This window comes from Dendropsophus ebraccatus, chromosome 3 (genome assembly GCF_027789765.1).
Source record: "Dendropsophus ebraccatus isolate aDenEbr1 chromosome 3, aDenEbr1.pat, whole genome shotgun sequence".
Lineage (NCBI taxonomy): Eukaryota > Metazoa > Chordata > Amphibia > Anura > Hylidae > Dendropsophus > Dendropsophus ebraccatus.
This window is the reverse complement of record NC_091456.1, coordinates 25954284-25980986: the sequence shown is the minus strand read 5'-3', so window position 1 is coordinate 25980986 and position 26703 is coordinate 25954284. Positions and strand designations below refer to the sequence as shown.

The window sequence follows — 26703 nt, the reverse complement described above, 5'->3', positions numbered from 1 at the left end:
CCCCAGGGGGGCTTCTAGTGTATGTAAAAAAAAAAAAGTAAAAAAGTGTTTTTATTAATAAAAAATCCCCTCCCCTAATAAAAGTCCAAATCACCCCCCTTTTCCCATTTTATAAATATAAATTAATAAATAAACATATTTAGTAACGCCGCGCGCGTAATCGCCCGAACTATTAATTAATCACATTCCTGATCTCGCACGGTAAACGGCGTCAGCGCAAAAAAATTCCAAAGTGCAAATTTGCGCATTTTTGGTCGCATCAAATCCAGAAAAAAATGTAATAAAAAACGATCAAAAAGTCGTATATGCGCAATCAAGGTACCGATAGAAAGAACACATCATGGCGCAAAAACTGACACCTCACACAGCCCCATAGACCCAAGGATAAAAGCGCTATAAGCCTGGGAATGGAGCGATTTTAAGGAACTTATATTTGTTAACAATGGTTTGAATTTTTTACAGGCCATCAGATACAATATAAGTTATACATGTTATATATCATAGTAATCGTAACAACTTGAGGAACATGCATAACAAGTCAGTTTTACCATAGGACGGACGGCGTAAATGCAAAACTCCCCGAAATTAAAACAAATTCGTTTTTTTTTTCAATTTGACAGCGCAAATGATTTTTTTCCGGTTTCGCAGCATATGTTATGGAAAAATAATGCCTGTCATTGCAAAGTACAATTGGTTTCTCAAAAAATAAGCGCTCATATACGTCTCTAGGTGAAAAAATGCAAGTGCTATGGACTTTTAAACTTAAAATGGAATAAGCAAAAGCGCAAAAACGAAAATAGGCTTTGACCTTAAGGGGTTAAATCATTGTTATACACATGGCCACTAGGTGTCACCCTTCACTGTGCATGTGTCCAGCTGCTGCACATCCATATTCAGTAGCAGAGAATCCTGGGATGGCTCACATTGTATGGTCAACTCTCCTGTCACACAGCACGAAAACCTCTAATCACACAGTGACATTATACTGACTGAATTGTGGTGTAACAAAGAGCATTGTCTTCTGGTAAGCTGCAGAACTCATAACTAGCAAAAGTTATTATTTAGAGATGAGCAAATTTACAGTAATAGAGTGAATAGCTTTGTTACCACGGCAAAAATCTGTGAGTGAGCTTTTCCATCCGTTAGTGATCTCTCTACTTGTCAATCATCCCCGCACTGCGCGCTGACGGGCAGAGAGGAGCCATGACGTCATGGGTATCTCCCCGCCCAGATAACAAGTTGCCGCCCCTCGACTGAGTTTTTCCTCAATTTAAAGATACCGCAGCAACCGTGGCTGGTATCCTCGGGGAGCTGCACAGTAGATTTGTACAGCTGGGATCCAAATCAGTACAATCGTGCTGATTGATTTCCTTTAAGTTCAATTTTCTTTCAGCTCTTTATGGGTAACTGTATCAAAAGGAATTATTGTAGTCCAAATAGGCAAAGTGCAGATATACACCTTCAGGATACCACTCATTTGGCAACATTCATAGTGCAGAGCATAGAGGGAAAGTCAATGTAATGTGATCTCATTTTATTTTGGCATTTGTAGAAAATCATCCTGAAAAGTAGCATTTTCTGAATTGTCTCATTTCGGTATTAGCCTGAAGAGATCCATATAGAAATACATTCCACAGTGTTAATCTCATGCACAAGACTATTCTGGATCAGCATTGTTCAGTTTTGTAATACTGCAGCAATTCATGACTCGGATTATATTCAGCGGAGCACCATGCAGCATTATGTGCCATATTACAGAGGTAGTCTCCACTCTCGGAGGCAGCAAATACTCATATGTACAAGCAGATTGTGCACACAGTTATAATATGACACTGACAAATGTACAGACCTGTGCTGTACCTGCATACGCCTCTGTTTTCACACAGAGTACTAAAGGTATTCTCAAGCATTAGAAAAACATGGCCACTTTCTTTCAATGACAGCACTGCTCTTGTTTCCAGTTTGGGTGCAGGTTGTGCAACTCTATTCCATTAAAGTAAATGGAGCTTAAAGTGACTGTACCACCAGGCCCAGGCTGAAGCACTGGAGGCGGGCCGACCCACCCTTAGTGGGAGGAAACCCCCGCCCCTCTATGATTGGGTTCCATTGATTCTAATGGAGTCACATCATGGGGGGACTGGGGTTTCTTCCCACTGGGGGTGGTTTGGCCCACCTCCAGTGCTTCAGCCTGGGCCTGGTGGTACAGTCACTTTAATTACAAACCACACCTGAACTGGAGACAAGAGTGGTGCTCTCTCTGGAAGAAAGTGGTTATGTTTTTCTAACGCTGGATAACCCCTTTAAAATCAATCTTGAAGCGGGCCTTAAAGGGCTCTGTCAACTGCAATCCTGGTTACAAACTGTTGTTACTGTTAGATGCTGTTAGGTCAGGGAGACACATGGTACCTTTCATATATCCAGCTGTGCTTCCAGGATGTAGAAAAAATTCTCTGGTGCAAAGAATCAAAGAGGCTTTTCCAAGCTCCTGACCCACTGCAAATTGGAATGTTTCCCCTTCTGCTTAATTGACACCTGGAAGCTGAGTCCCAGCAGGGTCAGGTATGGGAGGGGGAGTGAGTTGGTTTAAGGGTATGTGCTCACTTTGGAATCCCGGCAGATCACCAGCCGCGGATTTCGCAGCTCACCCCCCGCGCAGACCCAGTAATGTATGCATCAGGCGGCAGGGGGTTAAGGAAGCTGCCTTTTACATACTCTCATCGGGATGACAATTCTACTTTGATTATCTAATCTTATTCAAAGTGACAGTGAAGGGATCCGCAGCAGATTACACTGCGAACTCGCAGCGTAAAATCCACAGCGGATCTGTTAAGTGTGAACCCACCCTTAAAAGGATTTTTCTGGAATGGAACTTTTTTTTGATTGCTTCCCCCCAGCACATGATCAGGCAGGTGGTTACAACAACAAAGAAGCCTTTACTTACTTTACTGGTATCACAGTGCTCCGGTCCCTTCTGCACAGCGCTTCTATGTTTAGGGTCAGCAAGTGGTTTTATACAGTCGCTCAGCCTGTCAGCAGCCTTAATAGTGTATTGAACAATACAAGAGAAAAATGGATGGCACCTCCTCAGTGCCAATGTGGTAAGTGTACCGGCAGATCACCAACAATTCACAGCCCAGGAGGCGCTCAATCAAAAGATAAGCATGTCCAAAACTTTCCCAAAAGAGCAAAAAGACAATGGCACTCACCAGCTTGGTATAATCATCCGGCTTTATTGGACAAACAAGGTGCAGGGGAGTAAGAAGTCAGACGACCACAGTTTCGCGGCAAAACGCCGCTTTGTCTAGCCCTCACGTGACTTGATGACGTCACAGGTGAACACATAACGAGACACATGTTAAAAGGAATATAAGGAATAACATATCACACATGTTACAACAGATTAATGTCATTATGGGTATTTAACCCCAATTTTCCCAATGCTTCATATCTGATAATAAGCTCTGTTTCCTTTTTCAACAGAAGGGACTGCCTATCTCTGCCATATTTTGGTTGCGGTACCGCACATAAACCCACAAAGGATAATTGACAGATGTCACCCTGATGTGTCCCTTCTGTTGAAAAAGGAAACTGAGCTTAATATTAGATATGAAGCATTGGGAAACTTGGGGTTAAATACCCGTAATGACAATAACCTATTGTAACATTGTGTGATATGTTACAAAGCGGCGCTCTGTCGCGAAGCTGAGGTCACCTGACTTCTTTGTCCAAATTCCGGCAAATTCTGTTGCCTGTACGCGCTCACGGCCGCTTGCTTTTCCGCCCGTGCCATAGACATCCTAGGCACGGGTGGATTACGCATTCAGATTAAATAATTGACACGTCAATTCTTTCGCTGGATAGCGGAATCAGCTGGCCCATAGAATGGTGTCTATAGAGTTGGCAGAAAGGCGCTCGGCCGTGTTCTAGTAACGTAATTCGGCAGAATTTATCCGCGAGAATTCCTCAGTGTTAACCCAGCCAAAAAGTGTATTGCATAATGGTGCGTTTACACAGAGAGATTTATCTGAAGCCAAAGCCTGGAATGGATTTAAAAAGAGGAGAAATCTGTCTTTCCTTTATGACCTGTTTTCTGTTTATAGTCTGTTCCTGGCTTTGGCCTCAAAGATCTGTCAGATAAATCTCTCTGCCACCATCAGCCACTTATTGGTTAATTCCCATTGAGCATACTAACTAAGAGAACTCCAATAATCCCATAAAAAAAAATAAAATGCACAAAAAGCATATAAGTGCACTCACCGACCCTCACTGATTGTGTGACATCTTCCCCACTTGTCTACGCTGCTCCTGGCCCCAGATTCAAATTTTACAAATGATCCCAGTTTTACGTCATGGCATCTCGCCCGTTTAACTACATCTCCCAGCATGCATTGCACCTCAGAACCAACTGCAGGGCACGTGCTTCTGTCTTGTAGTATCTGCCCACCACTGGCTCCATCTGCTTCTGCTCTGCACAGTTAACACAGTATCTATCTGTATGTATTCCGCTATGCTGGAAGAAGGACTCTTCCCCCACCAATTACACTCTGGATTTCCAAGGTCAATGACCTACTGTATATGGAGGATTTGACTTCCTCGCTTCATGACTCTAACGTGAAGTTTACCTCCACATGGTTTCCTTGGATGGAGTTTAAGGGTACCCCGAAGTACCTCTCTTTGGTGAGTGGACTCTATCCGGCCTGAATCCTGCTGACTAGCTGCCATCCTGTGCGGTCGGAACGGAATGATCTGTTTGGGCCCTATTGGTGGCCATCGCAACCCTGATTCTTTCCTCCCTGGTCTCCTCTTCCCCATCCCCCCCACCCATTGTTCCATCCCCACCCCTCTCCTCTACCAATACTTTCTCTCTTTCTCTTTAGACTCTAAGTATCTCTCATTATCTCTCTATCCTCCGTCTTTTTGGAGGCGAGTTCCACTAGTAGGGAGCCTATGGTACTATTAAAAAGTTATCGAAGGGGGGTGCGGTCGCCACTCTCGGCTCTTTAAAAAGTGAATGTCTTGGTTTTCATTTGTTCCTGACCTGTTAGTTATTTCTTTTCTTTTGGGTTCTTATTAAGATGTTTCTGGAGCATTGCGCAAGTTGTTGTTTATTGACATGTCTCATATATTTGTGGGAAGGAGCGGGGAGATATTGTCTGTTCCTTTTCTGTGACTTCAAAAAAAAAGAATAAAAAAAAAAACCCAAAACCAGTATCTATCCTATCTATTCATCTACAGTGTTTTAAAACTTTTTCTACTGGAGCCTCACTCACCAGACCAAGAGGATGCTGGGACTTCACCATCTGTGGCGGAAGTCCATTTAAAAGCTGAAAATAATGGAAGGACTACCCTTCACCTGTCCTAAGCTCTATATACTCAAAAAGCAAGTTCAAAATAACTAAATAATGTTGCTAAAAATTTAGATTTTTAGCAAACAGCGAAAGGACTGTGCACACAATAGTCACACTTTTGTGATAATTGCCTTACCAACAACTAGGGGCACCTCTCAGTTTGAAAAGCACTGATCTACGAGAGAAAAAAAAAAAAAAAAAAAAAAAAAAAAGAGAGAACTGTATCTCATTTCCCAGCTTCAGGGTGCAAGTCAAGATGTGCTGCAGACACACTGGTGAATTCCGCCGTCCGCCGAAAGAATAGACATATCAATTCTTTGGGCAGATGGCGGAATTTGCCTGCAAATATCAAGGAGTCTATGAGACAGGCGGAACTTCAAGTCTCTACGGGTATTCTGTAGAGTGCATATACCCTTAGAAAGACTGACTTTCTGCTCTATCAGTATTAGCCAGGCAAGAAGAGAAATTTGTGAAGACACCCCCTGTAATCCTGCTAAACATGACAGGTCAAAGGAACACCAGGCAGACTCTGACCATAGGCTGTACCCATGTTTTCCAGGCAACCTTAGGGATTTATCCAAACTTCAGCCGCAACCGCTACTTAAATGCCGCACACTCGAGTTTGTTCAACTCTAGTCTGTACACATTGCTGGTTTTAAGCATAATAAGAGAGAATTGTCTTCTACTACAAGTTGCTGGAACTTAATTTCTTTTTGTATAACTTTACTCCATAGCCTATGAAATGAAAACTGTTCTGATTTCCACCATAACAAACCATACATTGTAACTGTCGGCTGCAATGGGAGATGGGGAACCGTGCAGAAAAGGGACATGTCACAGTTACACGCAGGAGCTCCCATTGAAGTCAATGGGAGCTTCAGAGCTGCTCAGATTGTGGACTGCGGAGAGAAAACCCTACACAGGACACTAACAGCATAGCAATAGTTTTAATAAAGACCAATGGAGGATATCTATGAAGCTGTCTAAAGGAAACACTGTCTCCGTTCTTTTGCCATAGCAACGCATCACGGCTGTGACTGGTTGCTATGGGTCGTTTACACAGATCTGCCACTATAATAAGTACAAAGCAGGAAATACTTTGCTTACTAACAAAAAAAAATGTATACTACCTGGTCGTTGTCAGCGCATATACATCATGGTGCCCGGTTGATTTTTGAAAACGTCTGGTTCCCACAATCTGCGTTTTTTTTATGCGCACTTCAGCCCGCCACTCCCAGTGTACAGATATCCCCTCCGCTCAGTGACATGTTAAGACTTGATTCTGATGGAGGTGCATCACCGAGCGGAGGGGATATCCATACACTGGGGGCGCTGGGCCCCCCCTGCACATAAAAAAAACAATGCAGATCGCAGAAACCAGGTGGTGTTTTTAAAAAAATGGACTGGCGCCGACCAGGCAGTATAAAAAAACTGTCAAGTGATATATTTTCTTTAAAGGGGTTGTCCAGCGAAAATCTTTGTCTTTTAAATCAACTGGTTTCAGAAAGTTATATAGATTTGTAATTTATTTCTACTTTAAAATCTCTAGTCTTCCAGTACTTATCAGCTGCTGTATGTCCAGCAGGAAGCGGTGTATTCTTTTCAGTGTGACACAGTGCTCTCTGCTGCCACCTTTGTCCATGTCAGAAACTGTGCAGAGCAGCAGCAAATTCCCATTGAAAACCTCTCCTGCTCCAGACAGTTCCTGACAATGACAGAGGTGACAGCAGTGTCAGACTGGAAAGAATACACCACTTCCTGCAGGACAGACAGCAGCTGATAAGTACGGAAGACTTGGGATTTTTTAATAGAAGTCAATTACAAATCTATATAACTTTTTGACACCAGTTGATTTGAAAGAAAGATTTTGGCCGTAGTACCCCTTTAAAGATACCCCTGTTATGGGCTCTCAGAACACATAAGCGCCATTCCCACCATACACTAGATGTAAAGAGATAGAAGTCCTTTATTGTTCTATACAGTAAGGAATAAAAAGCTCCATCACCTCCATAAATAAATAAAAACCTGCTCCTTCCAGGAGACTGTAGCCCCTCCTGAGCCAGACCCTGGGGGCAATGCCCGCCTGTCCTCATGTATGGGTGATGGGTACACGCCATGGCCTCTGGGGCCCATACCAGTCCTTACAGTAGTAGAAAACAAGCAGCAGAAGTGAGAGGTCGGGGCCACAGTCAGGGGCCCCTCATCCGTCACGAGCAGTCCTTAGCTTCCGGTTTGTCTTTGCTCGGTCCCATGAACTCTATTCCGTCTACCGGGATCTCCTTGTCCTTGATTGCTTTCTGCAGAACACAAGAGACACGTCAGAAACAGCCCGACAACCCCGACTACAAGCCGAGAGCCCGCTCCCTCACCTGGACACAGTGTCGGTAGCGCTGGAACAGGTCGTTACACGGGTCACCGCTGCCTTCCCCTTTAAGAAACTTCTCGGCGAACCACCGGTTGAAGCACTGGTCGTATTCCCGCTTCATATCGGTACATTCCTCCCCCACGCTGTTCATACTGCCGGTAAATAACCTACAACTAATCAAGTAGAACTTCAACTACAACCCTCCACCTAGGTCAGGGTGCTGCAGACGCCATGTTATCGTAGGGCAAGGCGGAGAGCGCTATTAGTGAGGCGCCCTTATCAAAAATGGCCGCGGCGCTTGTCAAGGTCACGTTAGCGTAATGGCGGTCGCGTTGAATTTGACGTCACGTACGCGTCTCGAGATGTGGTTGAGAACGGTAGCTACCCGCTGCTGGCGGACAGCAGAGTGCAGGCGCCTCCTGTCAGTACAGAGTAAGGTAACGGTAACACCGGGATATGTACTGGTATACTGGGGGGGCAAGTGCCTGCGGTAACCTGTTTACTTTACCTTTCAGGTACCGCAGAGTCCGACCTGGAGCCAGGAACCAGCCACAGACACACAGGTGACCGCACTCCATCACTGACAAGAATGAGTTTATGCAGCCACCTATGTAGCAGTGTGGAGCTTGTTGTTTACCATACTGAGCTATGACAGCAGGGGTGTAAAACTCGGGCTCTCCAGAACTACAATTCCCATCATGCCCCGACAGCCAAAGCTTTAGCTGGCCAGGCATGATGGGAATTGTAGTTTTGTAACAGCTGGAGGGCCTGAGTTTGACACCTGTGGACTCTATTTGACAGATTTTTGAAGCCAAAGCCAGGAATGGATTTGAAAAGAGACATCTCATCCTTTCCTTTAGGACACGTTCTCTGTTTATAGTCTGTTCCTGCCTTTGGCTTCAATAATCTGTCAGATACATCTCTGTGTAAACACACCCTTAGAAAATCATGGGCAGTGGGCACAATGACCACCTGTGTGTTTCATTGACTACCTGTAAGGGTGCCTTTACACAGAGAGATTTATCTGACAGATTTTTGAAGCCAAAGCCAGGAACAGACTACTGAGAACAGGTCATAAAGGAAAGGCTGAGATTTCTCCTTTTCAAATCTAATCCTGGCTTTGGCTTCAAAAATCTGCCAAATAAATCTCCATGTGTAAAAGCACCCTAAAGCCTAATCCCTATCTGTCACAGATTACACCATGACAGAAACCTCTCATGCTATTCTGCTCTTGGGATGGAGAATGAATAGGAAAAAACGTGACACGAAAAAGCCTAATTTTATTAGTTATGTAAAAAAAATAATAATAATTTCCCAGAGTTTGTAGGCAGCACATAGGCTAAAGAGGTACTCCAGCAAAAAAATAAAATATATATATATATATATATATATATATATATATATATATATTTCTTTTATATCAACTGGTGCCAAAGATTTGTAATTCTTACAAAATCTCAAGTCTTCCAGTACTTATCAGCTGCTGTGTGTCCTGCAGGAAGTGGTGTATTCTTTCCAGTCTGGAGAGCAGGAAAGGTTTTCTATGGGCATTTGCTCCTGCTCTGGACACTTCCTGACATGGACAGAGGTGGCAGCAGATAGCAGTGTCAGACTGGGAAGAATACACCACTTCCTGCACGGTACACAGCAGCTGATAAGTACTGGAAGACTGGAGATTTTTTTAATGTAAGTAAATTACAAATCTCTGGCACTTTCTAACACCAGTTCATGTGAAAAAAAAGTTTACACAGAGATAAGTGGAAGTTGTTTCCCTTAGCCACCTACTCCCCGGTATCAGGAAAAAAATGTCCCCCTGCCGGAGTACCCCTTTAAGTATCCATCCTATAGGCTTTGTTTACACATAGGGGGGATATTTATCAAACTGTTGTAAAGTAGAATTGTCTTAGTTGCCCCTAGCAACCAATCAGATTCCACAAATGAAAGGTGGAATCTGATTGGTTGCTAGTGGCAACTAAGACAATTCTACTTTACAACAGTTTGATAAATCTCCCCCATAGTGTCATCAAAGCCATAAGGCAGATCACCAGACTAGGAACCAGTGTATTTTTCATATAGCAATAACAAGTAATCAAGGGAGGGAAGCTTGTGCTGCCTATGGAGTCCGGGAAATTTTAAATTTGTTAAGTAAATTTTGGTTTTCCTGATTGCACAACACAAGCAGTACTGTAAATGGGTAAATTGCCAAAATGTGAGCCCTCTGTTGTCTAATATACATTGGTGCCTTATCTGGTCATCTGCTTTATAGGGTGGATACTTAAATTGGTGCTCCAAAAACATGGCCACTTTCTTCCAGAGACAGCACCACTCTTGTGTCCAGTTTGGGTGTTGGTTTTGCAACTTAGTTCCTTTGAAGTGAATGGAGCCTAATTGCAAACCGCACCTGAAGTGGAGACAAGAGTGGTGCTGTCTATGGAAGAAAGTGGCCATGTTTTTGTAGTGCTGGATAACCCCTTTAAAAGCTTGATTGATTGTTCGTACCTAGGGAGCTTTAAAGGGGTTATCCAGCGCTACAAAAACATGGCCACTTTCCCCCTACTGTTTTCTCCAGTTCAGGTGCGGTTTGCAATTAAGCTCCATTTACTTCAATGGAACAGAGTTTCAAAACCCCACCCAAACTGGAGACAACAGTAGGGGGAAAGTGGCCATGTTTTTGTAGCGCTGGATAACGCCTTTAATTGCAAACCGCACCTGGACTGGAGACAAGAATAGTGCTGTCTCTGAAAGAAAGTGGCCATATTTTTGTAGCACTCAAATGATCGCTATAACGAAAACTCGTAATCATTCACCCTATTACACAGGCAATGATTGTTACTTGCGGTCTTTCCTGGCTGATTTCTCGTTGGTCGTTTGATCGTTGCCTGCTATTACAAGTAACAATTATTGTTCAAATCCGAACGATCTAACAATTTTTTGAGCGATAATCGTCCAGCATATCAGAGCTAAATTTAAAAGAAAAAAGGTGATGTAGAATTATTTTATGCATAGTGCATGTGTTTGTTAAAACAGACAGGCCAGAGAGTAGGGTTGCTGTTACACAGAGATTTATCTAAAAAGATTTTTTGAAGCCAAAGCCAGCAACAAACAAAAGGTCATAAAGGAAAGACTGAGATTTCTGCTCAGTCCATTCCTGCCTTTGGCTTCAAAAATCTTTGAGATAAATCTGTGTTAACAAAGCCATAAAGTGTAACCACCTTTTTTAAAAACTTCCGACATGTCATAGTGACATATCAGAATACGAGCAGTCTACGGAATTCATCTCGCTGTAGCATAGATGAAGGGGCAGAGAGATTGGCTGGGTGATCAGCAGCCGGACCTGACTGATACGCACTTCTGACATGTGGCTAGGATATAGCAAAAGTTTTTAAAAATGGTAGTTACACTTAAAGTGTAAATCCAGTGATTTTTATCACATTAGTTTTGATTCCAGTGCTGGAATACACGTCCAAGCTCCAGTTTTCCCTGCAACATATAACTCATAACTGCATTATTAGGAGACAGTTTTCTGCGTAACTTTATGGCACAGAAAGCTTGGCATTCTAATGCATAGTTACACACAGAGAGGGGGGAATCAAACTTTCTAGCAATCAATTTAAAGCGACTCTGTACCCACAATCTGACCCCCCCCCCAAACCACTTGTACTTTCGGATAGCTGCTTTTAATCCAAGATCCGTCCTGGGGTCCGTTCGGCAGGTGATGCAGTTATTGTCCTAAAAACAACTTTTAAACTTGCAGCCCTGTGGCAAACAGCTGTGGCCTATAGTGTCTGTGCATTAGGCTTGCATCGCCTCTCTGTCCCTCCTCCCCATCATTAGGAATGCCACCGGCACCTGTGCAGAGGAATAGGAAAAATCCTGCCAGTGGCGTTCCTAATGATGAAGAGGGTGGGAAGGAGTGAGGGTGCAAAGTTAGGGCACAGATACTCTAGAGCAGTGCTTCTCAAACTTTTTCTATTGGAGCCTCACCTAATAGACTAAATGATGCCAGGGCCTCACCAAGAAGATGCTGGGCCTCACCATCTGTGATGGAAGTCCATGCAAAGATATAAACTATTGTTCAGTCTACCCTTCATTTGTCTCCTAACCTCTGTATAACATTAAATAAGCACAAAATGAGTCAATAATGTTCCTTAACCAAAGATTGTTGCATTTAGGGAAAGACCTGTGCAGCTTATAGTCACTTTTGTGAATACTGACTCCTCAGCTGCGCCTCACCAACAACTAGGGGGCGCCTCACAGCTTGAGAAGCACTGCTCTAGGCCATGGCTGTTTGACACAGGGCTGCAAGTTTAAAAGTTGTTTTTTAGAACAATAACTGCATCACATGCCGAACAGACCCCCAAATCAGATCACTGATTAAAAGTAGCTATTCGACTCAACATGTGGTTTGGAGGGGACAGACTGTCTCTTTAAAACATGTTTAGAAAAATTACTATAGTGCTTCATCTTTTTTTTTTTTTTTTTAAACCCAGCCAGCCCATCTGGAGGTATGCTTTAAAACAAATAATGAAAAATTAGATGCTATTACTTTCCTGAAAGGGTTCTTTCCCTGTCCTGCTTAGCACTCTGGCATGCGGCAGTCCACCTCCTGCTATTCCAGCATTTTCAATCAGATTACATACTCGCAGAGGCATTGACATCCCGCTGTGAGTATGTAAGTGACAGCTCCCTTAAGCCCCCCCCCACCGAAGCATACATTACCTGTTTACCGATCTGCCTTGCTTCGGGGGTTCCCAGCTGGACGTCCCGTTCAGCCAGTCAGTGCGCTTCCCCCGATTGGCTGAGCAGGATGTCCAGACCCCTGGAAGCAAGCAGCAGCAGGTAATGTATGTACCAGCTGGTGTAATCTGATTTTGCAGTGTGAAATCTGCTGCAGATCCAGTGTGTGTAGGTCTACCCTGAGCGCAAATGATTAATGACTGCATGTGTGACCAAAGGCCAAACAAGTTAATTCAAGCTGCTGTCTTTCCTTAAAGAGGATGTACCAGCAGGTACATCCTCTTTAACCTGACAAAGGGATAGAACAGCGCCGTCACAGGGAAGCTGGTGCCGCGGTCCGTTTTTCGAACCGCGGCCTGGTTCCCCCGTACGGCGCCGTTCTTTCCATGGTTACCAGTCTGTGCCAAAGCACTGGAGGTAGGCCGGCCTGCCCCCAGTGGGAGGGAATTCCCTCCCCTGTATGACGCGGCTCTGTTAGAATCAAAGGAGCCACGTCATAGAGGGGAGGTGTTCCCTCCCACTGGGGGCGGGTCGGCCTACCTCCAGTGCTTGAGCACTGGCCGGTAACCGTGGAAAGAACGGCGCTGTACAGGGGAACCGGGCCGTGGTTCGAAAAACGGACTGTGGTGATGGCACTGTTCTATCCCTGTGTCAGGTTAAAGAGGACGTATCTGGTGGCGCATCCTCTTTAAAATACTTATAAGGTGCCAATAAAACGGGTTTTAATTTTTTTTTTCTTTTCTTTAGAACATTAACGTATCTACAGAGGTTATTGATCATCTAGAGCGTCTGGCATTAGTTGACTTTCGGAACCAAGAAGGGGTAGAGCGCCTGGAGAAAGCAATCCGTTTTGCAAATCAGCTACACAATGTTAACACAGAAGGTGTGGAACCATTATCATCAGTGTTGGAGGACAGGTATGGTTTCAGAATCAGAACTTCTAACCCCCCCCAAGGATTCATAGTAGAGATGAGCAAACTTACAGTACTAAGCATATCACTCATCATCCGGCTGCCTTTTAACTCAGTGCCGCTTCTCCTTAGGTGCCTGCAAAAGCTGGATTCAGTCCTGAGAAACTTCTCCCAGTTTCCAGGACTGGATCCAGCTTTTCCCAGCACCCAGAATGGAGCGGTAGTGAGTTAGAAGGCAGCTGAGATAAAGCGTTTTGCTTTGTTCATCTCTAGTTCATAGTAAACTTGGTAATTGTGCTCTTTTGTCATAGGGAACTGTACATGAGAGGCGACACGGTAACAGCTGGAAACTGTGCAGAATTTCTGCTAGGAAATGCAAAGACTGTCGTTGAAGATTATTTTGTAGCACCTCCAGGTATTTACAGAGTGTATATAGAGATGAGCAAATCTACAGGAGGAATAAAGTCAATCGCTTCATCCGTATCTGCATTCTCATCACTCTGTGCCACTCCTCTCCAGGTGCTTGGAAGAGATGGATCCAGTTCTGGGAAACACCTTCCAGTTTCCCAGGACTGGATCCATCTTTGCCCCGGGGAGGTGCAGACTTCAAAAACCGCAGTCTGATGAGCAGAATGCAGATAGGAATAAGGCGATTCCCTTCGTTCCTACTGTAGAGTCGCTCATGTCTAAGTGTATTGATAACATATATACATACAAAAATGTGTTAGGTTTAGGCTAAAACCTTTATATACCAACAGGAAACATTCCTCTACCAGCAATGGAGGACAATATCTACCTCTCTCCCCCCGACGAGGAGCTGTGACCGGAACGATAAAGAATGCGGCAGTAGGAAATCTCACTGTTTTATTAGGACAGCTACAGATGTTTATTTTAACTGAAACACTTTCATAATAAAAGGAAACACATACAAACGTCATCGGGGATTAAAAGTTATTTCAAATAATATTGTTCTAACAAATTTGTGGGAGTAGGTCTATATAGAAGACAAACATGAACATTCCCTTATGTTTGTCTCAGCGCCACAGCATTCCACCTTTTGTTTTATCCCGTATACCTATCACTCACTGCACACTTAGTCAAACATCAGATTAGGCACAATACTGTCTGTTGCCTCCTTAAAAGATGACAAATTGAAAGAAACCATAAACATCTGATGCAAAGAGCACACATCTCCTAAAATAAAATTAAAAAAAAACTTAATACGGGCAGAAAATAATGGTATAAAAGACAGTTGATGAAATCCATCAGTCGTGGAATGTAAGAGCAGATGGTCTTCAGAATTAAACTCATAGAAAGTGTCCCTGTGTGGCAGCTCAGTACTGTCGGAAGGGGGAGGCATAACGGGGAGAACGACGACTTTGATAGGGAGAATCACGGCCTCTAGAGCGGGATCTGGATCGTGAATAGCTGGCATTTCTTTCTGCACAGACACGGATATAGGAAGTTTCACCCTGCAAAATACCAAAAACATTAGCTTACTCTACAGCTCAGTACAAGCAGCGATTTACATACAGGGGGTTCAAACTTAGTCCCTCCAGCTGTTGCAAAACTATAATTCTCATCATACCTGGACAGCCAAAGCTTTAGTTGTCCAGGCATGATGGGAACTGTAGTTTTGCAACAGCTGGAGGGCCAGAGTTTGACACCTGCGATTTACAATGTAACCAATAAGTCACTATCTTACTTCATGAGAACGAAACTTAGTGTCATCCAGTTTTCTCAGAGCATACTCCATGTCTTCCTTACGGATAAACTCCACAATCCCCATTCCGTCTTTGTGTACATCAGCATAACAGACATCTCCAGCTTCCCGCATATGATCCTTCAGATCCTGCCAGCTCCCCGATGGGGGAAGACCTGAAATATACAAAATTGTATTGTAAAGAAATGGCTTCTGCCGGTCAAAAGAGAGGGTAGGGAAGTAAGGGATGGAGTTGAGCAAATTTACAGTAGTAAAGCAATGCACTTAGTTATATCTGCAATCCACCAGCTTCCATTTAACTGCCACTCCAGCACAGGTGCTGGGGAAAGCTGGATCCAGTCCTGGGAAACTTCTCCCAGGACTGGATCCAGCTTTTCCCAGCAGTCAGTTTAATGGAAGCCAGCGGATTGCCTCTATAAAGCACAAAGTTACAAGCTCCTGATAGTGGTTATCCTAAAATTACAACTTATTCTATAAGTGATGAGCAGGGGGTCCAACAGCTGGAGTCTCCAATCAATCACAAGAATTCTGGTCCCAATTACCCGTTTGAATAAAACAGCAGTCACACACACCATGCCATCCAACTTCTGCAACTGCTGGAGATGAAGTACTGGTACTGCTGAAGGTAGCCAAACACTGTACAATGGTCCCTAAAGTTACAATATTCTTTGGTTTCAGGACGATCATTATGGGGGAGATTTATCAAAGGGTATAAAATTTAGACTGGTGCAAACTGTCCACAGCAGCCAATCACAGCTCAGCTTCCAGCTCTGGTGAAAGGAAAGAGGAGCTGGGATTGGTTGCTGTGGCCAGTTTGCACCAGTCTAAATTTTTCACCCTTTGACAAATCTCCCCCTATATGTTGAAAACATTGCCTCTTGAGGCCAGTAATTAATTCGGAAGCCCCCAATATAACATCCATAAATAAGGGGGGGGGGTGAAGATTTAAAGGAAAATCATATAACTAATATGGATGAAGTGTGTCCTTGCATACAACAGTCAAGCACATACAAGACACTTCTAACCTTCTGTTAGTTCCCCTGTCAAGAGGTATTCTGGTGAATACACAAAATACTGAGCGCCTCCCCTAAAAATTCTAATGCATCTGAAGAGTCAGTACATTTGTGGAAGCAGCCTGAGTCACCAGCACCGCAGGCAGTGAGGTGACAGAGTATCGACAATACAATTGCTTGCTGTGTATGGGGAGTATGCAATAGGTCACACACTTTTACGCAAGCAATGTGCCATGTATATGCAATAAAGACTATCCAGGCCCTCCAAAGGTAAAGTCACCTGTGCCACTTATAGATAATTGGATTATAAAAAATACTTTTTATGTGAATATCCTCAATATTAACCTATATGATCTTATTGCTGAACCTAACCAATGTTCTGTACCAGCACAATTACAAATTTATATATTTTTATATCTCTATAATACAATAATGTGTTTTAGGAACCTCCAATGTGTAACCTCTAAGGGCAGCGATGCAGCACACTCTCTCCGTCCTATTACAGACTGCAGCTCACAACCATTGCATCGGTTTCCATTGTCATGCATAATGAGCCTAAAACAATCCCTGGGGATGCCCTCCTACCAACAAAGCCTCTAGTAACAAGTGAACACTTGGCAACAGCAAGCTCTGCCGGAGGAGTACTGCAGGTCATCTGCAAATAAACAAGGACAACTTTAGGTGGGGTCTGGCAGGCATTACAGGCATTGGCACTGCACTAGGGTCCAGATTTATCAAGAGTTCTACAAATTTAATATATTGTGGACATATATTTATAGATCATTTGTCATGTTACGATTACTTTCTGATCACCAAGGGAACATTTACTATTAAGTCTTAAACGTGCAATTTTTCTATAGATTATTCCTCTGGTTTTGTACCTGGCCAAATCGGACTAATTTTACAAATCATACATGTGAATAAAACCTGCAGAATTGCACAAAAAAATGACCTGCTACTGACCATACATAGGCCTCCAGTTGTTTGTTAGGTTTTTTTTTTTTTATTGCAGAAATGACAAACTGAGCGCAAATTAAGTGAATACTTAAAGTGGTTGTCCAGCGAAAATCTTTTTCTTTCTAATCAACTGGTGCCAGAAAGTTATGTAGATTTGTAATTTACTTCTATTTAAAAATCTTAAGTCTTCCTATACTTATTAGCTGCTGTATGTACTGCAGGAATGTACTGCAGGAAATGTTTTATTTTCAGCCTGACACGGTGCTCTCTGCTGACATCTCTGGCTGAGACAGGAACTGTCCAGAGCAGGAGAGGTTTTCTAAGGGGATTCATAGAAAACTGAGTCTCGGCCAGAAAGGTCAGCAGAGAGCACTGTGTCAGACTGAAAATAAAACATTTCCTGCAGGACATACAGTAGCTAATAAGTATAGGAAGACTTAAGATTTTTAAATAGAAGTAAATTACAAATCTATATAACTTTGACACCAGTTTATTTGAAAGAAAAAGATTTTTGCCAGACAGTTTTTTTTAAATTGCATCTAAAAAACTATTCATCTGTCAAACACTTGCTCATAAATAGAATTTAGTCCCAAAAAATTGGCAAAACTTATATTCACAAAAAAAAAAAAAAAAAAGACACTATGGGGGAGATCTATTAAACATGGTGTAAAGTGAAACTGGCTCAGTTGCCCCTAGCAACCAGATTCCACCTTTCATTCCTCACAGACTCTTAGCAAAATGAAAGGTGGAATCTGATTGGTTGCTAGGGGCAACTGAGCCAGTTTCACTTTACACCATGTTTGATAAATCTCCCCCCAATGCCCTTAAAGAGGATGTACCACCAGGTACATCCTCTTTAACCTGAAGCCACAGATCGAACGGCGCCGGCACGGGGAAGCCGGTGCTGCGGTCTGTTTTCCAGACCGAGGCCCGGTTCCCGTGCACCGTGACCATGATCTGAACTGCCACATTTCTGGCTAAATTATTGAAATGCAGCTGTCGATACTGACAGCTGCATTTAAATTGAACTAAACTTTTCAGTTGTTAAAGAGGATGTACCACCAGGTACAGCCTCTTTAACCTAAAGCCACGGATCGAACGGCGCCGGCACCGCGATCCGTTTTCTGGACCGAGGCCCGATTCCCGTGCACTGCGCCGTTCTATGCACCGGAACCGGCCGGTGCTCAAGCACGGGAGGCCGGCCGGCCCGCCCCAGTGGCAGGGAATTCCCTCCCCTCTATGACGCGGCTCCATTCATTCTAAGTTTAGTTCAATTTAAATGCAGCTGTCAGTATCGACAGCTGCATTTCAATAATTTAGCCAGAAATGTGGCAGTTCAGATCATGGTCACAGCGCAACCCCTCTCTAATCATGGGTAGCGGCGTCATGGCGCAAATATACGTCAGAGGTCATTAAGGGGTTATAACAGAACCTATGCAGAATATATACTGATCATACGGTTGTCTCAGTAACTGTACCCCACACTGCCTTCTGAAGGCTGTCTCCACACCAATGTCAGACTGGGCAAAAGAGTATGTCTAATGCACCCTTGAGAGGTTTTCCAATTGAGCATACAGATGACCCATCCTCTGGATACAATAAATAATTTGTGCAGATATTTTTGGTTTGTATTAAATTCATTAGGACACAGACCTCCAATGGGGCATTCACCATTGCTCAGTTTCTCAATAAAAGCGCACAGGTTCTTGCCCTGTGACAACCAAGCAATGGAGAACACCCGACAGACTTGTATATGCTTCTGCAACTGTATACAAACTGAAATATGGCTCCACTGGATGGACTGGTATTGCAGTCTGAGTTGTCTCCATAAGTTACATCTCCTTCTAATAGTATGGCTTCTGATATTTACACACTCATGTGGTACATCAAGTGGACCAGTCAGCAGCTTTTTGCAGACTAGAGTAAAGGCCGTATACAATAGGGCTTCTTACCCTGAATGAGGAGATAGAACTTATTTTAATTTGTTTCTCCAGCATGGAGATATAAGCTTTGGCTATGTTCACACTACGTATAGTTTCGTATAACTACGGCCATTGTTGCAATCTGATTTATACGAAAATATACATTCAGTTGCCCCCTATGGAATCCCAGCCGGAGTGTATACACATAGTATACGCTCCGACCGGGATCCCTAGCGGCACTGCAAACAACCCTGTCAGTGCACACTGTTTGCAGTGGAGAGTTCTGATGCGGGCATGCACAGTTGCGCCCGCATTAGAACTCTGCGGCCCTAAAAAACATCCGGCCGGTACTGCAGTACCGGATGGGATGATCTTCTCCGAGACTAGCCGTTCCGTGACCTGGCTGGATCACGGAACGGCCAGTGTCATACTGTGATACTGGGCTGCAAAAGGCCAACAATCCAACAAGTAAGGACTTCCTGGGGGTCCCCATGGGCTTTATCTCCTAATTTGCTTAAAAGCTTCTATGTCAGTGCTGGAAAGACGCATTTAAATAAAGTTATGTCTGCTAATTCAAGGTAAGATGCCCTATTGTACACCACCTTTACCTTAGTCAGCAGAAATCTGTTGTCAGGTCCCCTTTAAATCCTCATTGTAAAGATGAGCGAATTTACAGTAGAAACAAAGTGAAACTTCTCCCAGGACTGGATCCAGCTTTTCAGGCACCCGGGGCAAAGCGGCACAGATTACAAAGGCAGCCAGCTGAAAAGCAGATTGAGGAGCTGACTAAAAGGCCTATTACACGTGCTCGTTTGCTCCTCATTCCCTGCTCGCTGCCGCCGCTATTCAACGCGGCTGCAGCGAGCGGGTGAGTGCGGGAGGGGCGGCGAGGAGCTGCCTGGATGATCGCTGATCGTCTGGGCAGCCCATAGGATATAGCAGCGTCTGCTGCCGATGCGCCTATTCAACGGAGCGACGGCAGCAGATCGCTGCTATATCAGTCGCTTGTTTTTCAACATGTTGAAAAACAAGCGACTGCAACGATCAGCCGACATGAACGATGTCGGCTGATCATTGCACTCTATTTCACGGGACAATTATCGTCCGTAGCGGCCGATATCGTCCGAATACGGACGATAATCGTTCCGTGGAATAGGGCCTTAAGTGCTTCGCTGTAAATTCGATCATCTCTGAATATAGTCTGTCATCTACAATTCAGGTTCCGGGCTGCTGACACTGTTAGACAGCTGGTAAAGCAAGAAGACCTTTCATATATCTGTCTGAGCTTCCATGACGTAGACAATTTAGCCATTACAGCCACATTGCAGTTTGGGGGCTCAGGAAAGCCTCTGACTTTTCAACAGTGAATAAAAGTATTTCTTTTAACCTTATGGAAACCCAGACGGATGTGTGCTATATATCATGTGTCTCCTTGCTCTAACAGGGTCTGCTGTTTGGTACATGATTTGCAGCTGACAGCTCAAAGAGACAATCACCGGGCCTATGCTTTTCTATCTGACGACAGCAGAAACTAGTCATCCGGAGTATCACAAACCGCCCTATTCAGCTGTTCTGTAGATGCTGAAGAATATGGAAGACACCTAGTGGAGCACATTGTAGTCCTGTTCATATTGTGAACGCGCTCAGTCCCTGATATTCATGAGCACCAGCTCCCTCTGCCCACCGGCTGCTGACTGGCAGCTGTATGCCTAAATAGTATAAAAGCAGACAGCTGTCAACCTGTGGCACAGGGTCAGTCCTCCAGCATAGCAGCAAGTCATACATTGATCCACTCAGCATTTCTATCACTGGTTTACCCTGCACTCAGATAGGGTACCATAAATCAATCAGTATTATCGGTTTAACCCTGGGGTACAATGCTTGGATTCATTTGTTCTCATACATGCCTGCTTAATTGTTGGTTGTGATGACATCTCGGATAAAATAGTGCTGCATATTGTGCTTTTTTATCTAATAAACCGCCAGACCGCATTATAGTCAATGGGTGCTGGTGGTGTCTGGCATAGTGTCACCTTAGCTGTTCTCCACCTATAATAAAGCAGGACAATGGAAAGTCCAAACAGATGTGCATACCATTTATATGTATACTGTTATTTTTCACTTTATAAAAGGCATCTAGGTTTTTGAGGAGGAAAATAGAAAAAAAAATGCTATATATATATATCTATCATAAAAATGAAAGTCAGTCTGTCTCATATGGACTTCCAAACGCCTGAACCGTTTGACCCCTAATTTGGCCCACAGATACATTGGGTGCCTGGGCAGGTAAGAGCGAAGGTCCCGTCCCCGCCAGATGTACAGGAGGGGAGGGGGAGGGGGAAGAGCGGCGCCCCATAGAGATGAATGGGAAAATCTCCTCACTGCAAACACAGGTGATATAATTAGCTGCAGCAGACACGGCAGTTGGAGCCTTAGCAACCAATAGGATTACTGCTTTCATTTTCACAGGGAGCAATGGTTGCTAGGGAAGCTGCCTCACAACATCCACAGTAATAACTGGTAGACCCCCTTTCCACACCACCATATCAGACCTGACCAATACCGCCACACTGTGACTGGATAACACCGCCACACCAGACCTGACCGATACCGCCACACTGTGACTGGATGATACTGCCATACCAGACCTGACCAATACTACCATACCCCCCTTTAAAAAGACTACCATACCCCCCTTCACAAAGCAACTTTGAACAGGAGGTGGAAGACTAGAAATATTTAAAAAAATTAAAAAGTTGTTTCCTTCCCCCTGCTCCCTGGTGCTGCGCCCATGCAAGGTGCTGCCAAAGGCAGACCACGAGTGCCTAATGGTAAATACGACCCTGCAGGTATACAGGACCCCAAAACTATACACTACAGGTGCACGGGACCTCCACCAGCTATACACTACAAGTATACAGGACCTCCACCAACTCTATACTACAGATATACAGCACCCCCACCAACTCTATACTACAGGTATACAGGACCCAAAACTATACACTACAGTTATACAGGACCGCCCAACTATATACTACAGAACACTACAGGTATACAGGACCTCCATCAAATATATACTACAGGTATACAGGACCCCAAACTATACACTACAGGTATACAGCACCCCCACCAACTCTATACTACAGGTATACAGGACCCCAAAACTATACACTATAGGTATACAGGAACTCCAACTATATACACTACAGGTATACAGGACCCTCAAACTATACACTACAGGTATACAGGACCCTCAAACTATACACTACAGGTATACAGGACCCCCAAACTATATACTTCAGGTATACAAGATCTCCACCAACTCTATACTACAGGTATACAGCACCTCCACCAACTTCTACAGTTTATTTCTAATGTGCATAAGCTACAATTTACATAAACAGTGCAGAACTGTCGGGTATATAGAGGCATATAGGGCTACTGGAGATTTTCCCTTAAACAAAAAAAACAAGGACATAGATTGGCCTCCTGGGCACCTTAGAATAAATCTAATTAACACACTGACACTTTATACCCGGGCAGCGCCAGGTACATTTTCTAGTATATATTATATATTTATTTAGAAATAAGCGGGCACAATGTCTGATTACTTGGCATCTGTCACTTCGGATCAGTATTGATCACGGCATGTATGACTTCAGTCTGAACCTGCCTTTTATATGCAGCCATAACCTGCCGCATGCACTCTGTAAGCAGGGACCACCCAGCTCCTGTAAACCATATATCGTCTCTAAGAGGTTAAAATTGTCAGTAATAACTATCCGAATAAAAAGCTCCTGAGCCTCCTGCCTGCACAGGTCACATTAGACAGGAGACACGGCGCGGTGAGAAGAGCGATGCATCCACCAAAGCTACAAACACCTCAGAGAAACCTGACAGACGACAGTGACTAATCGATCACAATACAGAGGTGCCCCAGAGTCTCAGCCTCCGCTTTCTGTGCATAACAGCATATCTACCTGATAATGTGCCGGATCCATTGTACAATGAACTCAATTAGCTTATATTAAAAAGCAAAACCCTAGGACAAAGCACAAGTATTTATAGGTATTGTTCATTCTGTAATGGGTAGTTGACAGCATTACCATGGTATTATATATGAGGGCAGCTCTTTGCATTAAAGGGGTACTCCATAGAGGACCCTCCCACACACTTTTAAGCAATGCCTGGGGGTGGCTGAGAACAATTACATCCAATACCCTCCCTGGCCTCAGGGCTGCCACCCGCAATTCTCTGCTCCGGTTCCAGGCTGCTTCTTGGTCCTGAGATGTAACACGGCAGCCCCTCAGGCATTCAGCAGCAGAGGCCGGACACCAATACAGCCGCTTAATGGCTGAGCGTCCGCATAGCAGGGGACAAGAGCTGGCAGCAGCACCAGGGAGGTAAGTGGACATTATGGTTCCCCCACCCACTCCCCAGGAATTGCAGAAAAAGGGGTCCTGGCTGTAGTACCACTTTAAAAGGGTTATTCTTACTTCAGCACTAGACATGCCGCTCATATCGAGGACATTTGTCATCAGTTCTTGAGAGAACTGATGAGGCCCAGAGAGGTTGGACCCCCGTTATCTGCTATTATCCCCTACCCCATGGATAGGAGATGACTTTCTGAGAACACCCCTATAGTGCTCCAATTGGGTTAATGGGCCGGGGGACAAGACACCAGACAATAAGCCAATCCTTGAGCAACTACTAGGATTCTAGCAGGGAATCAGCTGTGGCCTATGGGGAAACCTGCCAGCACAACCACAAGGTAAGCTGCGTATTACATGTCGCCCATTCAGGTTAATAAGAGAGACACGCTGAGTACCAATCCCTACTGTGACCCAGGTGTATTCCCACAATGTGCAGTCATCTCCTAGGACAGGTGACTGGTGGGAATCATCCAACCACTGTGACTCCTGCCGATCACTAACATGGAGGAGAAATGTCCTCCGCATGCAGCAGCGCTCAGCAAAGCTCAAAAGCCAGACACAGGGGAGCGCTGCTCCAGAGAGAGTGAATGGAGCACTGTGTAATCTGCCACTCATCTCTGCAGAGCACCAAAGAATGACTGAATGAGGGGCGCACCAGATGGGTGAAGAGGGGTAGTCCCGCCCTCAGGGCACCAAACCTTCTAATTTACATATTAATAAATCAGGATTTAGCAAAAAAAAAAAAAAACAGCACAGAGGTTACAGAAAGAAAAGCCCCTCCATTCTCAGTGCCTGCAGCCCTACAGGAACACAACACTGCAGACTACCGGGAAGGACTGGAAGCTACAGGGTGACATGGTGGTGGCCACGCAGGGTACACAGACAAAGGGTGCCACTCACCGGGATACAGCAGCGCCACCATACCCGGACCACACATGACCCCTCACCCCACCATACCCGGACCACACATGATCCCTCACCCCACCATACCCGGACCACACATGACCCCTCACCCCTCCATACATCTGCCCCCTCTCCACACCTGCCCCCTCCTCACCCCTCCATACACCTGCCCCCTCCTCACCCCTCCATACACCTGCCCCCTCCTCACCCCTCCATACACCTGCCCCCTCCTCACCCCTCCATACACCTGCCCCCTCCTCACCCCTCCATACACCTGCCCCCTCCTCTCCCCTCCATACACCTGCCCCCTCCTCTCCCCTCCATACACCTGCCCCCTCCTCACCCCTCCATACACCTGCCCCCTCCTCACCCCTCCATACACCTGCCCCCTCCTCACCCCTCCATACACCTGCCCCCTCCTCACCCCTCCATACACCTGCCCCCTCCTCACCCCTCCATACACCTGCCCCCTCCTCACCCCTCCATACACCTGCCCCCTCCTCACCCCTCCATACACCTGCCCCCTCCTCACCCCTCCATACACCTGCCCCCTCCTCACCCCTCCATACACCTGCCCCCTCCTCACCCCTCCATACACCTGCCCCCTCCTCACCCCTCCATACACCTGCCCCCTCCTCACCCCTCCATACACCTGCCCCCTCCTCACCCCTCCATACACCTGCCCCCTCCTCACCCCTCCATACACCTGCCCCCTCCTCACCCCTCCATACACCTGCCCCCTCCTCACCCCTCCATACACATGCCCCCTCACCCCTCCACACACACATGCCCCCTCACCCCTCCACACACATGCCCCCTCACCCCTCCATACACCTACCCCCCTTACCCCTCCACACACCTACCCTCCTCACCCCTCCACACACCTGCCCCCTCACCCCTCCACACACCTGCCCCCTCACCCCTCCACACACCTGCCCCCTCACCCCTCCACACACCTGCCCCCTCACACCTACCCCCCTTACCCCTCCACACACCTGCCCCCTCACCCCTCCACACACCTGCCCCCCTCACCCCTCCACACACCTGCCCCCTCACCCCTCCATACACAGTAACAGAAGCCCGGCTGTGTGACGTTACCTGAGACGAGGACTCTGTATTCGGATCGCCGGGAAGGGGGCCCGTTCCTCCCACGCGGTCCTCCTCCGTATCCGCCCCCTGAGCCCCGGTTTGATCGCGGGAATTCCACGCGCAACCGCCATGAACCAAACTCGTATCCGTTGCGGCCGAACACGGCGTCCTCCGCGTCCCTGAGGGAGAAGAGAAGGGATGAGAGGCGGCACACCCCCCGCCCCCAGCATAACAAAGCCCGGGCCTAGCACCCGGAAGCCCCCAGCCTGAGCACGCGGCACCACACGGCGGGGAGGCAGCACCGGGCGGGCGGGCAGGGGGCGCCACTCACCTCGGGTCCTGGAAGCTGATGAAGGCGAACGTTGCAGCGCCGCTCCCCCCGCGGTTCTTCAGCTCGATGGCCCGGATCCTCCCGTACCGATGGAACAACTCCTCCAGCTCCTTCTCCCGTACATCTGCCGGTAGGTTGCCCACGTAGATTCGCCCATCCCCGGAGCCCCGTGCACTACTCTCCCGCTCCCAGCCAGACATCCTGCCGCTTCCTGTGACCGGCCGCGCGGAGCACGGCGGGAGAGCACCGGAAGTACCCAGAAGCGGAAGTGCCCGCGGGAGCGCGCCTTAAAGGGGACGTCATACTGGAGCGCGCCATGAAGGGATGGTGACGTAGGAGGACGTAGTATCTCCTGATAGGGCTCCCGCAGCAGCCGGGAACACGTGACCGTAGCGGTGGCGGCCATGTGGCTGATCCCTAAGGGTCATTCATGGACCTCCATAGAAAGACAATGGAGCCTACACAATCAGGGTGATGGCCTCCAGCAGGAGACAGGAGGCAGAGAGGGGAGAATTGGTTGCTGAATCTCTACCACAGTTTTGAGGGGGTTGAAACACTGCAACACAGTCTTCCACAATTTCACACAACTGCAATGTGTGAACATAGCCTAAACCTGGCAGCAGCAGCTCTCTTGGACAGGAGGACAGTGGGAATGGTCACCAGTTAACCAGTGAGCTTTATATTAGGGGTAGGGAACCTTCGGTCCTCCAGTTGTTGCAAAACTACAATTCCCATCATGCCTGGACGGCCGAAGCAGTTGATTTGAAAGAAAACATTTTGCCGGAGTTCCCCTTTAACCCTTTGAGGACCAGGCTCAAAATGACCCAGTGGACCGCGCAAATTTTGATCTTTGCGTTGTCGTTTTTCCCTCCTCCCCTTCTAAGAGCTCTAGCACTTTCAGTTTTCTATCTACAAGGCCATGTAATGGCTTATTTGTTACAGGAATAGTTGTACTGTGTAATGGCGTCATT

General features: G+C 45.9%; 3 protein-coding genes across 3 annotated transcripts; 1 reads left to right on the top strand and 2 right to left on the bottom strand.

The window, feature by feature from the left end:
* Positions 1-7296: 7296 nt before the first annotated feature.
* Positions 7297-8012, bottom strand: TRIAP1 (TP53 regulated inhibitor of apoptosis 1). The gene is made up of 2 exons (XM_069961266.1): positions 7718-8012; positions 7297-7645 (listed from the first exon to the last, which is right to left on the bottom strand). The coding sequence occupies exons 1-2, from the start codon at positions 7862-7864 to the stop codon at positions 7556-7558; spliced, it is 237 nt and encodes a 78-aa protein (XP_069817367.1). The 5' UTR covers positions 7865-8012; the 3' UTR covers positions 7297-7555.
* A 6-nt stretch (positions 8013-8018) lies between these two features.
* On the top strand, positions 8019-14298 carry GATC (glutamyl-tRNA amidotransferase subunit C). Its single transcript, XM_069961263.1, has 5 exons — positions 8019-8150; positions 8229-8276; positions 13198-13367; positions 13673-13776; positions 14120-14298. Exons 1-5 carry the CDS (start codon positions 8034-8036, stop codon positions 14182-14184), a joined length of 504 nt encoding a protein of 167 aa, XP_069817364.1. The 5' UTR covers positions 8019-8033; the 3' UTR covers positions 14185-14298.
* SRSF9 (serine and arginine rich splicing factor 9) lies at positions 14212-25992 on the bottom strand. Its single transcript, XM_069961262.1, has 4 exons — positions 25733-25992; positions 25411-25580; positions 15067-15239; positions 14212-14833 (listed from the first exon to the last, which is right to left on the bottom strand). The coding sequence occupies exons 1-4, from the start codon at positions 25930-25932 to the stop codon at positions 14696-14698; spliced, it is 681 nt and encodes a 226-aa protein (XP_069817363.1). The 5' UTR covers positions 25933-25992; the 3' UTR covers positions 14212-14695.
* Positions 25993-26703: the final 711 nt, after the last annotated feature.